Source organism: Hyla sarda, chromosome 1 (assembly GCF_029499605.1).
Source record: "Hyla sarda isolate aHylSar1 chromosome 1, aHylSar1.hap1, whole genome shotgun sequence".
Lineage (NCBI taxonomy): Eukaryota > Metazoa > Chordata > Amphibia > Anura > Hylidae > Hyla > Hyla sarda.
This window is the reverse complement of record NC_079189.1, coordinates 14,629,357-14,648,195: the sequence shown is the minus strand read 5'-3', so window position 1 is coordinate 14,648,195 and position 18,839 is coordinate 14,629,357. Positions and strand designations below refer to the sequence as shown.

At 44.6% G+C, this 18,839-nt stretch overlaps 1 protein-coding gene across 1 annotated transcript in view; it reads left to right on the top strand.

The window, feature by feature from the left end:
• Window positions 1-18,839, top strand: part of LOC130356551 (extracellular calcium-sensing receptor-like) — a 137,960-nt gene that overhangs the window by 42,205 nt on the left and 76,916 nt on the right. Inside the window, exon 3 of the mRNA XM_056558634.1 lies at window positions 13,547-13,777. Within this exon, the coding sequence (XP_056414609.1) occupies window positions 13,547-13,777 (231 nt within the window). The remainder of the gene's footprint in view (window positions 1-13,546; window positions 13,778-18,839) is intronic.

Genomic DNA, 18,839 nt, shown 5'->3' with positions numbered 1-18,839 from the left:
TCGTATCCCTAATGCCTTTCACGTCTCTCTTCTCAAACCACTCATCCTCAACCGTTTTTCTCCCAAATCTGTTCCTCCCACTCCTGTTTCTGGCTCCTCGGACATCTTCTCGGTCAAAGAAATTTTAGCTGCCAAAAAGGTCAGAGGGAAAATTTTTTTTTTAGTGGACTGGGAGGGTTGTGGTCCTGAAGAGAGATCCTGGGAACCTGAGGACAACATCCTAGACAAAAGTCTGCTCCTCAGGTTCTCAGGCTCCAAGAAGAGGGGGAGACCCAAGGGGGGGGGGGTACTGTTACGCCGAGCGCTCCGGGTCCCCGCTCCTCCCCGGAGCGCTCGCTTCACTCTCCCCGCGGCAGCGCTCCGGTCACGTCCTCTGACCCGGGGCGCTGCGATTCCGCTGCCAGCCGGGATGCGATTCGCGATGCGGGTAGCGCCCGCTCGCGATGCGCACCCCGGCTCCCCTACCTGACTCGCTCTCCGTCTGTTCTGTCCCGGCGCGCGCGGCCCCGCTCCCTAGGGCGCGCGCGCGCCGGGTCTCTGCGATTTAAAGGGCCACTGCGCCGCTGATTGGCGCAGTGGTCCCAATTAGTGTGTTCACCTGTGCACTTCCCTATATCACCTCACTTCCCCTGCACTCCCTTGCCGGATCTTGTTGCCTTAGTGCCAGTGAAAGCGTTCCTTGTGTGTTCCTTGCCTGTGTTTCCAGACCTTCTGCCGTTGCCCCTGACTACGATCCTTGCTGCCTGCCCCGACCTTCTGCTACGTCCGACCTTGCTTTTGCCTACTCCCTTGTACCGCGCCTATCTTCAGCAGCCAGAGAGGTGAGCCGTTGCTAGTGGATACGACCTGGTCACTACCGCCGCAGCAAGACCATCCCGCTTTGCGGCGGGCTCTGGTGAAAACCAGTAGTGGCTTAGAACCGGTCCACTAGCACGGTCCACGCCAATCCCTCTCTGGCACAGAGGATCCACTACCTGCCAGCCGGCATCGTGACACATATATTGAGCCAGCATGCTATGCAAGCTCAATACATGAAATTAAGCATGCATATCATGCTGTTTCAATACCTGATATTGAGCATGCATAGTATGCTGGCTCATTACATGAAAATGAGCGTACATACCATGCTGGCTCAATATATGTAGATAGATAGATATAGATAGATAGATAGATATGAGATAGATAGATATGAGATAGATAGATAGATTGATATGAGATAGATAGATAGATTGATATGAGATAGATATAGATATATATAGATAGATAGATAGATATGAGATAGATAGATATGAAATAGATATAGATAAATATGAGATATATAGATATATAGATAGATAGATACAGGTAAAGGAGAAGAGCAGCACACCAGGTGTGTGGATGAGGCGGGTGCAAGCGGGCCCAATCGCAGCCCGGGTCACTGGCAGCAGAGTTGATGCAAAGCAAAGAAGTTGTCCCACAGCACTCCAAAATGGTGGATAACAAAGTGTTTATTGTCTCATGGTAGGATACAATGTTTCGTCCGTCACCACGGTCTTTTTCAAGCATGCAATGTGACACACACTTCCCATTTTTATATGGGTTACATACAGATTACAATCAGTGAACAATAAAGCAGAATAAGTGAAATACATAACAGTGTTGATGCAAAAAACATATGAAAAAACATATCACAGTGAGTACTGTGTCTGGCGCAAAGGTAATAAAGTGACAGCATTGCTGTACATTATATACATAAGTATCCCATGTCGTGTACAGTGTTAAAGACATAATTGTAGTGCAGGTGCATGGTTAAAAGCAATCAAGGGGAAATCCTAATGATCAAACACTCACCCATCTGGAATCAGTGGCGGCCATTACCTACAGCCGTGTGTATACACGGCTGTACAGGATTCCGCAGACTAGACAGGAGCACAGCCAATCACAGGAGGGCGTATGGCGCTGCTATGCAACGCCGCTGTGTCGCACGGTCCGCGCACACTCGCTGTGCTTACAGATACCGTGTGCCCCATGTTGCTAGAGGGCAGATAGTGCCCGAGATCGGCGCGTGCGCGTCTGGAGGAGATGAGGTTGTGGCAGCCATGTAGGTGTTGGGCATTAGACCCGATGCATGTGTGGATGTTAATGCTGGACGGGGGAGCTGTATATGTGTAGGGATCTAATGAGTGGGTGAAAGGTGTGTCATAATATGTGTGGATACAGTATGTGAAAAAATGTAAAAAAAGTAAAAAAAGTTGTTGAACATATGTGTTAATGAAAACGTGTAGGAGCTGGTGAACACTTGTGTGGGACGTATATGGAATGGTTAAAATGAATAGTGAGGAAGTGATATTGGCAAATAATATGTGTGCAATGTATGTAAAATCTATGTGAAAAAGAAGGTGGGAAGGGGGGAGGGAGGGTGAGAGGGAGGGAGGGTGAGAGGGAGGGGAGGAGGGGGGGGAGAGAGGAGGATGTAGTGATTGTGTGAAAAGGTGTCAAAAAATAAATAATTGAGTAAAAAATAAATAAAATAGAAAATGCTAATTGAAAAATGAAATATGAAAAATACATATGTGTATGAAAATCAGAGAATGAAAAAATAGGAGAAAAAAATCAAAAAATGATACACCTAGAAGAACTGAATGTCCTGGGGCAGTAAAAGACCAGTATAAGTGATGGAAGTCTACACAGGCAACTAATGGTCTGTGCTATTGGAAGATGTAAAGCAGCAGGCAGAAAAATGACACCTGTGTCCTTTGTCCTGGTTGGCTGTGCCCTGGCAGAGAGGTGTAGCAGTACACGGGCTTGATGGAGGTAGATGGTGGTGCTTGATCTAGGTTTCCCCGGGAAATCTGCATGAAACAAAATCAGAGTAAATATAACGTATATACAAAATCAGAGAAAAATACAACTTAAGAAAATTATGGTGCGTCACACAATGTATACACACAAAGTCAGTATTCGACAGGTCATCTAGATAATTTATAAATACCGGCAGTGACTGTAAAATCTACGTTGAGTCCATGAGGGCGAAGACTGCCCAGTTCATGGATCCAGCGTAGTGCACAACGCTTGAGTATGCTCACTCTGTCGCCTCCCCTTTTGGGTACTGGTACATGGTCCAGTAGAGTAAATCTAAGTTCGTGTTCTTGGTGTCCAGCTTCAGTAAAATGTTTAGACACAGGTAAATCTAGCCGTTTTTTCCGGATGGAGTACCTGTGCTGGTTCAATCACGTACAAAATTCAAGTGTGGTTTCACCTACATAAAGTAGGGGGCATGGGCAGGTGAGCACATACACCACGTATTCAGAGGTGTATGTTAAGTACCATTTGAGTTTGTAGATTTTATTGGTACTGGGGTGTTGAAAATGTGGGCCCTTATCCATGCGGTTACAGTTAATGCAACTTCGGCATGGATAACTCCTCTTGTTTTGTGTGCCAAAATAGCGTTGTCGCCCACCCACACCCTTCGAGACATCTGTTTTCACTAGTCTGTCTCTGAGGTAATAGGAGTTCGAGACCAAGAGATTGCTCTCTTTAAAGTTACACCTTACAACCCTCAGCGAATACTACAAGTCCCAGAAGATCCCCCGAGGGATGCGGGTGACACCACCAGATAACGCATACAAAGGGGACCGGGATTTTCGCATCAAGTTTGAGAGCATTGCCAACAAGTTCGCCTTAGATGTCTTAATCCTGAACATAGAATTCTTGCAAAAAGACATTGTGGTAACCAGCGAAAAAGTCAAAACCCTGGAATCCTCCTTGGGAACCACACTAACAAGTGAGGAGTTTTCAAAATTACAGTCTAAACAAACTCAATTTCTGGCTAAACTTAAAACTGAACAGGAGAATACTAAACGTCATAAATGGTTCCGGGATTCACAAGATTACCAAAATGGACGTGTCTACAACTGGGGTACGGTCTCCACAAGTTCAAGGAGAACCAGGAAACCGCGTGAACAGCCGAGCACCTCTCGCCAGAATACGCATCTTAATGAAGCTACACCAAGTCCACCCATTGCACCCCATTTTTTAGGGGTGCGACAGACTCAACAGCACGACCCACCAGAAGGGGAGGCCACAAATGGAAGCGACCCCTCAAGAACCAGAAGCCGAGGAGCGAAGAATCCACAACAGAAAATGAAACCTCTGAAAAAACAGTGGTAAATATTCTTCCATTTCTTTGACAGACACTCAATGCATGTTACTTGCTAATGGTTTAAGTTTCTGCCCCATGAACCATACAAATTGGTTTCAGCTAGAGTTGGGCCTTATTCAATTTTTTAGGAAACTCAAATTACGCGTTTGGTTTCTAAATAATCATGCACAGCAGAATGTCAATGTTACTGATGTTGTTAATCATGTTCAGTTCCGTGCATTTGACTACACTTTATCTATACCAAGTAATTTTTCACCACAGATACAGGTACCAGCCATTGACACTCTGTACACATTGATTAAAAGAGAGATAGACAAGTTACGTCATACCAACAATACCCACTCATCCCACAACATCCCCCATGAACAACTCCTGGCTATAGACAAACTGGTCCATAGTCATAATTTGATCATCAAACCGGCTGACAAGGGGGGAGCGGTAGTAATTATGGACCGTTCAAAATGCATAGCCGAAGCATTACGACAGCTGGGGGACGGTAGTACCTATGCTCCACTTCACAAGGATCCGAAATTTGACTTGCAGAGGAGGATCACCACTGTCTTGGTAGATGCTCTAACCACACAAACCATAGACCGCCCCCTGTTCAATTTTCTAACAGTTTTGAACCCTAAGACACAGATGATATATTTTCTCCCAAAAATACATAAAAGTCTGGTGGACCCTCCCGGGAGACCGATAGTCTCTGGGAGGGACTCACTCACCAGCAACATATCCATCTTCCTTGATCAAATCCTTCGCCCATACGTTCATAAGGCTAAATCATATATCCAAGACACATCTGATTTCCTTCGAAAAATTCAACAAGTTTCAGTACCACATGACAGCATACTGGCATCTTTAGATGTCACAAGTCTTTATACTTCAATCCCACATGACCTAGGTATTCGGACCATACATAAAGTGATTTCCACTGACTTCTCTCTCACACAGATTTCATTTATCCTGCAGTTGCTGGAATTGGTTCTACAATGCAATTACTTTACATTTAACGACTGCTTTTACCTACAGAGGTCTGGGACCGCCATGGGGACCAACATGGTGCCCAGTTACGCAAATTTGGTCATGACAGAACTGGAGGAGGCGTTCGTCTATGTGTCCCACCATGCCAGCCATGTGCTGGCGTGGTGGAGATACATAGATGACGTCTTCCTCATTTGGACGGGCACGGTCGACCAACTACAAGATTTTTTGACATATCTGAACAACATCAACGATCATATTAAATTCACTCTCACACACTCCAAACATGCAGTCCAATTTCTAGATACACTCGTGACAATCCATGATGGTAAATTGAACACAGACCTATTTGTCAAAACCACAGACAGTAACTCCATCTTGCACTACAACAGCCACCATCCACGCCCAATGGTAAAATCTCTCCCTAAAAGTCAGATGCTCAGGGCATGACGCATAGTAAATACTGATGACAAAATAGAACCCACCCTCAACAAAATGATCAACAACTTCACACAAAGAGGGTACCCCAAAGCACTGACAGAGAGGAGCAAACACGAAGTTCTAACCCTGCAACGTGAGACACTTCTACAACCACCCATGGCCAAGGAACCCAACAAATGTATCAGCTTTGTTTCCACCTATAATGACAGATCCACCTCTATAGAGAGAATAATTAATCGACACTGGCATATCCTCAAAAACAGTTTTCCCCAAGTGGAAGAATTCCAGAACCACCCTTTGATGTCATATCGTCGCCCCCCCAACCTCAGAGACAGACTAGTGAAAACAGATGTCTCGAAGGGTGTGGGTGGGCGACAACGCTATTTTGGCACACAAAACAAGGGGAGTTATCCATGCCGAAGTTGCATTAACTGTAACCGCATGGATAAGGGCCCACATTTTCAACACCCCAGTACCAATAAAATCTACAAACTCAAATGGTACTGAACTATCTGCCCTCTAGCAACATGGCGCACACGGTATCCGGAAGCACAGCGAGTGTGCGCGGACCGTGCGACACAGCGGTGTTGCATAGCAGCGCCATACGCCCTCCTGTGATTGGCTGTGCTCCTGTCTAGTCTGCGGAATCCTGTACAGTCGTGTATACACACGGCTGTAGGTAATGGCCGCCACTGACTCCAGATGGGTGAGTGTTTGATCATTAGAATTTCCCCTTGATTGCTTTTAACCATGCACCTGCACTACAATTATGTCTTTAACACTGTACACGACATGAGACACTTATGTATATAATGTACAGCAATGCTGTCACTTTATTACCTTTGCGCCAGACACAGTACTCACTGTGATATGTTTTTTCATATGTTTTTTGCATCAACACTGTTATGTATTTCACTTATTCTGCTTTATTGTTCACTGATTGTAATCTGTATGTAACCCATATAAAAATGGGAAGTGTGTGTCACATTGCATGCTTGAAAAAGACCGTGGTGACGGTCGAAACGTTGTATCCTACCATGAGGCAATAAACACTTTGTTATCCACCATTTTGGAGTGCTGTGGGACAACTTCTTTGCTTTAGATAGATAGATAGATATTAGATAGATATGAGATAGATATGAGATAGATAGATATAGATAGAGAAAGAGATAGATAGAGATATATAGATATATAGATATAGATAGATAGAGAAAGATATAGATAGATATAGATAGAGATAGATAGATATATAGATATAGATAGATAGATACATACAACCAAACAATAAGTTGGCCAGCACTATTTGATTCCAAACTATTGTATAGACCTGGCCTACAGGTGCTGGCTGCTGGGCTAAATATACAGCAACAGGAGAATGCAGCAGCATATTTTCATTTTTTGCACTACAACTGTATAGCTTTTCATGTTCTATCTATATACTCATTGTCACGATTCGGCTAGCTGGATGTGGATCCTCTGTGTCAGCGAGGGATTGGCGTGGACCGTGTCGGTGGACCGGTTCTAAGATGCTACTTGTATTCACCAGAGCCCGCCGCAAAGCGGGATGGTCTTGCTGCGGCGGTAGCAACCAGGTCGTATCCACTGGCAACGGCTCAACCTCGCTGACTGCTGAGAAGGCGTGGGACAGAAGGACTAGGCAGAGGCAAGGTCAGACGTAGCAGAAGGTCGGGGCAGGCGGCAAGGTTCGTAGTCAATGTGGATAGCAGAAGATCTGTAAACACAGGCTCTGGACAACACTAAACGCTTTCACTGGAACAAGGCAACAAGATCCGGCAAGGGAGTGCAGGGGAAGTGAGGTATTATAGCCAGGGAGCAGGTGGAAGCTAATTAGGCTGATTGGGCCAGGCACCAATCATTGATGCACTGGCCCTTTAAATCTTAGAGAGCTGGCGCGCGCGCCCTAGAGAGCGGAGCCGCGTGTGCCAGCACAGGACAGCCGGGGACGGGTAAGTGACTTGGGATGCAATTCGCGAGCGGGCGCGTCCCGCTATGCGAATCGCATCTTCGCCGGCAATGTCAGTGCAGCGCTCCCGGTCAGCGGGTCTGACCGGGGCGCTGCAGAGAGAGAGACGCCGTGAGCGCTCCGGGGAGGAGCAGGGACCCGGAGCGCTCGGCGTAACAGTACCCCCCCCTTAGGTCTCCCCCTCTTTTTGTCTCCTTGTCCCTTCAAAAAAAAACGACAACATAGGGGATGCCTCTTGAGTCTCCTTCTGAAAAAAGAAATTCTGGGTAGCTATACCAGCGGCAGGTAGTTCAGAAGAAGTGGGAATGGGGAGGGGGGGCAGAGGGTGAAGCTTGTCACGGGGCAGAGTGTCACCAGGACGGGGGCTATGAGGAGGCACAGCACAGTCCAGATAGGCCTTGGGGAGGCTAGGCACAGGAGGAGACACTGAGGTCCGACAGACGGGACTGGGAGCAGGGGTAAGGCATTTCTTGCGGCAAGCAGGGCCCCAATTCTTGATCTCCCCGGTGGTCCAGTCAAGGGTGGGAGAATGATGCTGGAGCCATGGCAGACCGAGGAGGACTTCAGAGGTGCAGTTGGGAAGGACGAACAATTCAATCTTTTCGTGATGGGGTCCAATGCACATTAAGAGGGGTTTTGTGCGGTAACGCACGGTGCAATCCAATTTAACTCTGTTGACCGAGGAAATGTAGAGCGGCTTGACGAGACGGGTCACCGGGATGCAGAACTTATTCACCAAAGAGTCCAGAATAAAATTTCCAGAGGCACCAGAGTCCAAGCAGGCCACGGCTGAGAGGGAGGAGTTGGCAGAAGGAGAAATCCGCACGGGCACCGTGAAACGTGGAGAAGTAGACTTCGTACCAAGAGACGCCACACCCACGTGAGCTGGGTGCGTGCGTGCGTTTCCCAGACGTGGAGGACGAATAGGGCAATCCACCAAGAAATGTTCGGTACTGGCGCAGTAAAGACAAAGATTTTCTTCCCTACGGCGAGTCCTCTCTTCCTGGGTCAGGCGAGATCGATACACTTGCATAGCCTTCTCGGCGGGAGGCACAGGCGTAGATTGCAAAGGATACTGTGGGAGAGGTGCCCAGAGATCTAGGTCTTTTTCCTGGCGGAGCTCCTGGTGTCTCTCAGAAAAACGCATGTCAATGCGGGTGACCAAATGGATAAGTTCTTGCAGGTTGGCAGGAATCTCTCGTGCGGCCAGCACATCCTTGATGTTACTGGATAGGCCTTTTTTAAAGGTCGGGCAGAGAGCCTCGTTATTCCAAGATAATTCGGAAGCGAGAGTACGAAATTGGATGGCGTACTCGCCTACTGAAAATTACCCTGGACCAGGTTCAGCAGGGCAGTCTCGGCAGAAGAAGCTCGGGCTGGTTCCTCGAAGACACTACGGACTTCAGTGAAGAAGGACTGGACTGTGGCTGTGGTAGGATCATTGTGGTCCCAGAGCGGTGTGGCCCAAGACAAAGCCTTTCCAGATAGAAGACTCAGTACGAACGCCACCGTAGACCGTTCTGAAGGAAATTGGTCCGACAACATCTCCATATGCAGGGAACATTGAGATAAGAATCCACAGCAGAGTCGGGAGTCCCCATCAAACTTGTCCGGCAGGGACAAGCGGAGGCTAGGAGCGGCCACTCGCTGCGGAGGAGGTGCAGGAGCTGGCGGAGGAGATGGTTGCTGCTGTAGCAGTGGCAGAAGTTGCTGTAACGTGGCGGTCAGCTGCGACAGCTGCTGTCCTTGTTGGGCAATTTGTGCGATTGCTGGGCGACCACCGTGGGAAGGTCAGCGAGACTTGGCAGCGGCACCTCAGCGGGATCCATGGCCGGATCTACTGTCACGATTCGGCTAGCTGGATGTGGATCCTCTGTGTCAGCGAGGGATTGGCGTGGACCGTGTCGGTGGACCGGTTCTAAGATGCTACTGGCATTCACCAGAGCCCGTCGCAAAGCGGGATGGTCTTGCTGCGGCGGTAGCAACCAGGTCGTATCCACTGGCAACGGCTCAACCTCGCTGACTGCTGAGAAGGCGTGGGACAGAAGGACTAGGCAGAGGCAAGGTCAGACGTAGCAGAAGGTCGGGGCAGGCGGCAAGGTTCGTAGTCAATGTGGATAGCAGGAGATCTGGAAACACAAGCTTTGGACAACACTAAACGCTTTCACTGGCACAAGGCAACAAGATCCGGCAAGGGTGTGCAGGGGAAGTGAGGTATTATAGCCAGGGAGCAGGTGGAAGCTAATTAGGCTGATTGGGCCAGGCACCAATCATTGAGAGCTGGCGCGCGCGCGCCCTAGAGAGCGGAGCCGCGCGCCAGCACATGACAGCCGGGGACCGGGACGGGTAAGTGACTTGGGATGCGATTCGCGAGCGGGCGCGTCCCGCTATGCGAATCGCATCCCCGCCGGCAATGTCAGTGCAGCGCTCCCGGTCTGCCGGTCTGATCGGGGTGATGCAGAGAGAGAGACGCCGTGAGCGCTCCGGGGAGGAGCAGGGACCCGGAGCGCTCAGCGTAACACTCATGTTTTATCTATACACTCATGTTTTATCTATATCTTTGTGCTAGCAGTGTGCTGCTGTATTCTCCTGTTGCTGTATATTTAGACCAGCAGCCTGCACCTGTATGCCAGGTCTATACAATAGTTTGGAATAAATAGTGCTGGCCAACTTATTCTTTGGTTGTATTACACATACGGGGGAGTGGCTACCTCCATGTTGGCTCTTGAACCCCACCCACCTCTATCAGGTGTATATAAGGTGCCTTGGATGTTTCAGACCTTGCATGCCTGCTGTACTGTTCACACAGAGGCATATTCATAGTGTAGGGTCCGTCCCAAAATGAGGTCACCTTACCGTGGTGGGACGGTCCACGCTATTTGGCGCCAAATTTGCAAGCTAAGTACCTCATAATTTCATAGTTTCATATCTTCATTTATTGCATTACAGCTGTATAGCTTTTCATGTTCTATCTATATACTCATGTTTTATCTATATACTCATGTTTTATCTATATCTTTATCTATCTTTGTGCTAGCAGTGTGCTGCTGTATTCTCCTGTTGCTAGATAGATAGATGGATAGATACACAACAAAGCACAGAGACAGCACACCGGAGTAGACAGTAGGTGGGTGCAGGCCAAGGTAGACAGTCCCAGTCGCAGACTGTATAGTGAATACCCAAAGTCGATTTTTAGGCAGCACACCAGTTAAAGTTCAAGTAAAGTGCGGTTTTATTTTCCCATATCCAGATACAACGTTTCAGCAGTATCACACTGCCTTTCTCAAGCATAACACAATGGATACCAAAGTGGGTATATATCAGGTCAACAATCAAATAATCATCAAATACAATTAGTGCAAACTCCATAAAAATCATTAAATACACAGTGATCAAAATCATCATATTAATATATAGCATTCACAGTAAGGTGCATTTATCCAATTCAATAAATAAAAATACATAAGTGTACAAACACCCTAAAAATTACATCATACAGTTAATAAACGTGCAGGTGCATTAATTAAAAACATCATTGAGGGGGCGGGTTGTTTATGACTCACCGGGATGTAACTGGCATATATGTATAGTTCATACCGTATAAGCGCTTTCTCCATTGTGACTTCCAGATGCCGGAGTCACGTGACAACTGCGCGTCTCGCGTCTGTGTCATGTAATCGGCATGTCTACTTGATGCGGTCATGCGCAATGAGGTCGCGGGTCTCAGTGACAATACTGAGGCGCGCGCTTGCACAGTATAAGTGCGGGTTCTCGGCAGCCATCTATATTAAGGGAAAAATAACTGGCATAGACGTTCACCATAGTATTACTATGTATAATATGTATAGTTAGTAAAAAATTGGGGTAGAACATAAATGTGTACTATGTGAAAGTGTATAAGTAAAGTGAATAATAATCATGCGAGTGTGTATACAAAATAATGTGATAAATAAGGATGAGGAAAATAATAAAAATGTATAGTGATAATGTATAAATCTATATAAATGTATAAAGTGCATAAACAAAATGTGTATAGGAGTGGAAAATATAAAACACATTGAAGTGAAAATGCAACCAATATATCTACATACTAGTGTATATATAAAGTGTTGTATAGTCTGTGAAAAGAAGTATAGTGAATAAATATATGAAAGTATTTGTGGTAAAAATGTGATGATGAGATGTAAAATGGAAATAAATGAAGTGAAAGAATGTGTATGCTGGGGACGCGATGCACTTTAAGAGTGCCGCGTACCCCAGCATCAACACAAGAGTGTGTTAAGCAGCTGGCATGCCAATGGTACACACGATGCGCACCATATCCATGCCTGCATGTCTATAGCGTACAACAACTATCATAAGTTAATAAAAGATAAATTAATATACAAATCCTGTGGGTATATTACTGTGTGTATGACGCAGTATGCACACACAAAAAAATGTGCACACAAAGCGTCACACAACTAGAGCAAGAGTGACCCCTAGTTTGAATCGTCAAATGCCAGAATCTCTATGTCTTCAATCATTATTTTAATGGTATTAATAAACATACATCACATTAAATATTATAATCACATCTGTATAACAAAGATACAACAGCAATATGTCAGTGTAGCCCAGTGAGTCACAGCCATCCTCAATAGAGTAAAAACAATCTAAAAGGCAAGAGAAAAGAGATTTACTTAATAATCAAAACTTAATAAATTTTATATTACAACAAGTATCCATTAAATAAGGTTGACAATTAGGCATGGTAAATAGCTGGAGTTACTGAAAAATCTACATTTAACCCAAGTGGTCGTAGAGTGCCAAGTTCGTAAATCCAGAAAAGTTCATGCTTTTTGAGGCGACATTCTCTATCTCCACCTTTTTTAGTACATGGGACGTGATCAATCAACATGAATCTCAAATCTGTTTCCGTATGTCCCGCCTCAATAAAATGTTTTGGCATAGTCGAAGGTGAAAGGTTGGTTACTGACCTTTACATTAAACCGACAGATTCAAACTCAGTCCTCAGGTATGACAGCCACCACCCCCGTCCAATGATTCGTTCCCTTCCCTCTAGCCAGATGACCCGAGTACGTTGTGTCATAGGGATAGAGGATAGGATTAAACCAGCACTTAATGAAATGTCATCTAATTTCTTGGATAGAGGTTACCCTACAGAATTACTTAGAAAAAGTGAACAAAGTGCCCTGGCCTTCCAACAGAAAAAACGACTAAGCCCTCTCGGGTCAGCTTTATTTCCACCTATAATATAGCCTCTAATAACATTGCTAGAGTAATCCGCAAACATTGGTCCATAATACAGAAATGTTATACCAATATTCCAGAATTCCAGATTTCTCCCTTAATGTCATATTGTAGATCGCCCAACTTGCGAGACAGGTTGGTGAAAGCCGACGTGTCTGGCAACAAAGGCGATCGACAACGGTACCTAACTGTGGCGCAAAAAGGCTCCTTCCCATGTAGAACGTGCATAAATTGCTCACGTATGACTAAGGGTTCGGTCTTCCAACATCCCAAAACAAAAAAAGAGTACAAATTGAAATTTTATTTAACATGTAAATCTAGTTATTTAATCTATGTCCTTATTTGCCCTTGTCAATTGCTATATGTTGGCGAGACCACCCTAGATTTCCGTACCCGCCTCAATCAGCACCGGTACTCCATACGTAAAAAACGTATAGATTTGCCGGTGCCAAAACATTTTATTGAGGCGGGACATACGGAAATAGATTTGACATTCATGTTGATTGATCACGTCCCATGTACTAAAAAAGGTGGAGATAGAGAAAGTCGCCTCAAAAAGCGTGAACTTTTCTGTTTTTCCCTCTGGCCTTTGCCGTAACACGTAGTTGCCAAACTGCCCCTTGTTTATATAGTAACCACTTGTTTTGTTTAATGACAATGTTGTCTATTTTTACTTTGCACATTTGAAGAATTTTCATCACTAAAATTTCTGTCTAACGTCTCACAACATTTTTGCTTTTAAACAGGTGTCTAAGCTTATGGGCGACATTGTTAACATTGATAAGTCCGGTAAATCTGTTTACTTTAGTAAGGAAAGGAAAGTGCTTTCAGAGTGGAAATTAGCAAATAACATGGTGTGGTATGGAACTACATTTCCTACAGTGAATGCAACAATTGTGGGGACATTTGAAGACTCTGAACAAGAAGAAAAAAAGCTTAACATTGACCTAGGAAAAATGATATGGAAAAATGACAAAGTAAGAAGGAACATAATAATGACACTAAGAATTCTGAAAACTTCTGAAATGAATTAAAAAAAAATAATAAATTAAGAAAGACCTAAAGTAATAAATTAAGATACAGTAAAACTTCTCCAAAAAAAATCCACCCGATTTTTTTGACATATTTTCTGTCCACCATACATTATGTATAGTGGCCATAATATTTCAGAAGACTACCCTCATAGAAGAAGATACGGTATGTTAAAGCAATTTTTGGTGGTCGTCTTTTTAAAGAGGTTTTACTGTAAATACTTGGTGGTCGTCTTTTTGAAGAGGTTTTACTGTAAATACTTTTGTTTGTGCATATTTACAAATAAACAGTCATTTTTAACCAAATCAGAACCACTTGTGTCTGTGGACTGTATCTGGTATTGTGACTTATTGAAGTGAAATGACCTGCAATACCATGTGTAGTCTATGGTCAAAGGTGTCATTGTTTTGGAGGAAGAAGATGCCTCTATTACTATCCTAAGTAAGTAGCTACCCTGTAAGTTAAAGTGGTTACCCACCAAAAGGTGATTTTAGTACTTACCTGCCAGACAGTAATGGACATGCTTAGGAAGGATCTGTGCTTGTCTTGAATCTAAATGGCTATGTTGTGAGGTTTTCATAATGCTGAGGCTATGTATTTGTGAAATGACTATTTTCTGCTCGAGTTCCCTCCAACCAATTATAAGTCCCATGATCTCTTGTTTGTAGGTGGGAGGTCACTTTTCTCCCTCAAACACATCAGCCACCCCACCCATTAAAGCAGACCTGAGCTGCCGCCCATGTTGTGCTGTAAACAATAGACCAGAGTTTTGTAACCAGGGTGCCCCCAGCTGTTTCGAAACTACAATTCCTTGCAGAATGATCTCGCCCCCACCCAGCGGTCACTCCACCCTTTAAAGCAGACAGGCTCCCTTTCATCCCCTGACTAGTGATGTAATGTTTCGGGCCACACTGCAACATGGGAAAACCTGAGACGACACTCATTTTGTATGCTGTTAAAAATCAACATCGGGGCAAAGATCACATAAGAATTGCAAAACCAACTGTCAAAAACACAGGTACAGAAACTATATTATAAACTACACTAACTTTACAGCCCCTGTAGCATAGTCAAATAAAAAAAAATTATGAAATACCCCTTTAAAGGGTAGTTTAGCAATTAACGCCTTAAGAACAAGTGCTGTAAATGTACTGCACTGCACTGAGTAACTTCACCCCAGCACCGTACATTTACAGCGTGACTATCAAGCGAGTGCAGGAGCTTTGCTTTCTTCATAGTGGGTGAGTTCTGGGTGCTATCAGCAGCTGGGGACTAACCACTATAAACCCTTATAATCCTATTTTCTATCATAAAAATGGAGGTGCCGGTTGGTTTGGGTGAGCTACTCTGACCCTCACATTGCATTTGCGAGGTCTTATGAGCACAATTGGCCACTGGAGGTCTCTTACAGAGCAAGGCTGTACTAGAAGATCACTGATAGCACTAATTAGTACTATGTTATAATATAACACTAAACAACACATAGCATCTAATGATTGCTATTAATATTCTCCTATGGTGACTTAAAATTAATTTAATAACCCCACCTTTACCAATAAAAAAAAAAAAGGTACCAAAATTTGAAAAAAAAAAAAAACATTTAAAAATAATATTTGGTATGCACAGATGCGGAAATGTCTGAAACATTAAAATATAAGCTGTATAACCCGAACAGTGAAAGGCATAAACATTAAAAAAAAAAATACTAAAGGCCAGAATTACTGATTTTTAACCCCTTAAGGACAAAGCTCATTTTCACGTTAAGGACCAAGCCAATTTTATTTTTGCATTTTCGTTTTTTCATCCTCTCCTTCTAAAATCCATAACTCTTTTAGATTTCAATCTACAGACCCATGTAAGGGCTTGTTTTTTGCGTGACCACTTTTACTTTGTAATGAACCCCCCAAAAATATTTTTTAGGGAGGAAATTTAAATGAAAACTACAATTTTGCACATTTTGAAGGGTTTTGTTTTCACACTGTACACTTTACATTAGAAATTACATGTGTTCTGTATTCTGTGGGTCAATACAATTAAAATGATACCCATGGCTAGATACTTTTATATTTTTGTACAAAATCTAAAACTTTTTCTAAAACTATCTTCTGCTCTGGTCTGCTCGATCTCAGACCAGAGCAGGAGACGCCGGGAGACGGACAGAGGCAGGCGAGGGGACCTCTGTCTGCCATTACAGATGATCAGATCACCGTGGCAGCGCTGCAGGCGATCCGATCATCTATTTTAACGCGCGCATTACCACAGATGCCGTGATCTGTACTGATCACGGCATCTGAGGGGTTAATGGTGGACACCGGCCGATCGCGGATGTCATCCATTACTGGCGGGTCCCCGGCTGCTGATAGCACTTGGAACCTGCCGTGTATGACACGAGCACCGCGGTCATACACAGGACATAAATGTACGTCCTGGTGTGCGAAGTACCGCCAAGCCAGGACGTACATTTACGTCCGTGGTCGTTAAGGGGTGAATCACATCATGTCTGGAACAAAATTAATAAAAAGTGTTCAAAAAATTCCATCAAAACAAATATAGTACAGATAAAAACTACAAATCACAGCATGAAAAATGAGACCTCATACAGCCCTGTATATAATTTTTTTTTTAAGTAATAGGGGTCAAATGACAGTTTTTAACATAATTATTGTGTCACAAAAAGTTTGACTGTTTTTTAAGTGTATGCATGAGATAATAAGCATGATAATAAGCAAGAATGTAAATATGGATATCATATTAATCGTATTGACCCACAGAATAAACATAACATATCAGGTCTACTGTAAAATGTAAAAACTAAACCCTCAAATTTCCAAAATTGTGTTTTTTTTTTTCAATCCCCCCCCAAAAATAAATATATTTTTTACTATCCGTCTTGCAAAAACAAGCCCTCATGTGTGAGCCCGCTTCATAGTCCTTAAGCTTCTGAAAGGCTAGGATTCCACTGAGGTTTTCCACACAAAAAGGCCCCAAAAAACACCCATTCCGCTGGACGACGATTTTTCAGAGAAAAAACGCTGTGGCAAGCTGTTCGCTGCAAGTCAATAGGAAACTGCAAAATGCTGTATCAACTTGGCGTTTTTCAGTTTTTTTTTTTCAGTTTTTTTTTTAATCCTTTTGGCTTTTTTCGGCTATTTTTGGCTCCTTGGCAGTTTTTCAAAAATGACCTCTTGTTGAGACTTTTCCTCCCACAGACGTTAATGGGAGTGAAAAAACTATGTGGGTTTTAACTTTGGCATTTTTGCAGGCGGTTTTTATTATAATTTTTTTTTTTTTACTTTAGCGATCCAAAAAAGGGTTGGAAATACCTTTTTTATTTTATTTCGTAAGGTACCATAAAAATAAAAAATACAGTAGTGATGGAAAAAATTGTATTTAACGAAATGTATATTTTTTATATTAAAAAATTGTTAATTTTTAAACAGGAATCAATTTATGTGGGCGGGAAGGGAACTAAAAACGTAGCCAACAATAATAAAAATGTAGAAAGGGGCAATTTAAATGTAAAAATAATATATTTTTTAAAATTAATTTTGTTAAACTTTTTATTAGTAATGTATTTTAACCCCTTCACGACGAGCAATGTACATGTACAGCGCCGCAAAGTGTCACTTGGCGCGCGGCGACGTACGTGTACGTCGCAGGGTTCCGAGAGCGCCGCGTCACTGGTAGTGGTGATCGGGCCGGGATGACTGCTGTTATCTAACAAAAAGCATCCCGGCACATCACCGAGGGGGGTCCTTAGGCCCCCCCATGACCGCGATGGGCGCAATTCGCAGGTCAATTCAGACTTGCGATCTGGCGATTCCGGGTCATACGGGTCTCTGGTGACCCGGTGACCCTGAAAATAAGAGGGATGGGGGGTGTCCGAGACACTCTCGATCCCCCTGAAGGGATAGGAGTTTGGTGGCAGGGGTGCCACCCCTCCTATCCCTGCTATTGGCCGGCCGGACCCACCGACAGATAGCAGATCGGGGGAGGGGGGGGGATTAAAGTTCGGTTCCCCCGCTTTGCCCACCTATCGGTGTTCGGGCAAAACGGGGGAACTGTCCAGGGACCAGCGCCGAAGGTCCCTTACCTGGATCCCGGAGCGCGATCCTCCATGCGTGGATCCCCCACGTGCGGCGGTGGCAGCAATTCATCCGGGTCCTGCCACGTGAGTTGTTGCCTAGCAACATCCGGAGGGCCACAGTTTACAGTGGTCTCTAAACCGTGGCCCTCCAGATGTTGCAAAACCACAACTCCCTGGGCATGCTGCGAGTTGTAGTTTTGCAACATATGGAGGTTCATAGTTTAGAGACCACTGGACAGTGATTTACAACCTGAACCCCTCTAAATCTTGCAAAGCTACAACTCCCAGCATTCAGGAACAGCATAAGGCTGTCTTGGCATGCTGGGAGTTGTACTTGCGTGCCTCCAGCCATTGCATAACTACATCTCCCAGCATGCCCTTCCGCAATCAGTACATGCTGGGAGTTGTAGTTTTGCAACAGCTTGAGACATAGAACCTAACTCAAGGTTTTCCAACCAGTGTGCCTCCAGCTGTTGCAAAACTACAACTCCCAGCATGCATGGTCTGTCAGTGCATGCTGGGAGTTGTAGTTTTGACCCCCCTCCCATGTGAATGTAGAGGCTACATTCACACTGGCGGCAGATTACAGTGAGTTCCCCGCTTCAAGTTTGAGCTGCGGCAAATTTTCCGCCGCACCTCAAACTCCTAGCGGGAGACTCAGTGTAATCTGCCTCCAGTGTGAATGTACCCTAAAAACACTACACTAACATAAAATAAAGAGTAAACACTACATATACACACGTACACTGCCCCCCCCACCACCCCCCTCCCCAATAAAAATGAAAAACGTATTGTACGGCAGTGTTTCTAAGATGGAGCCTCCAGCTGTTGCAAAACAAAAACTCTTAGCATTTCTGGACCGCAATTGACTGTCCAAGCATGCTGGGAGTTTTACAACAGCTGGAGGCACCCTGTTTGGA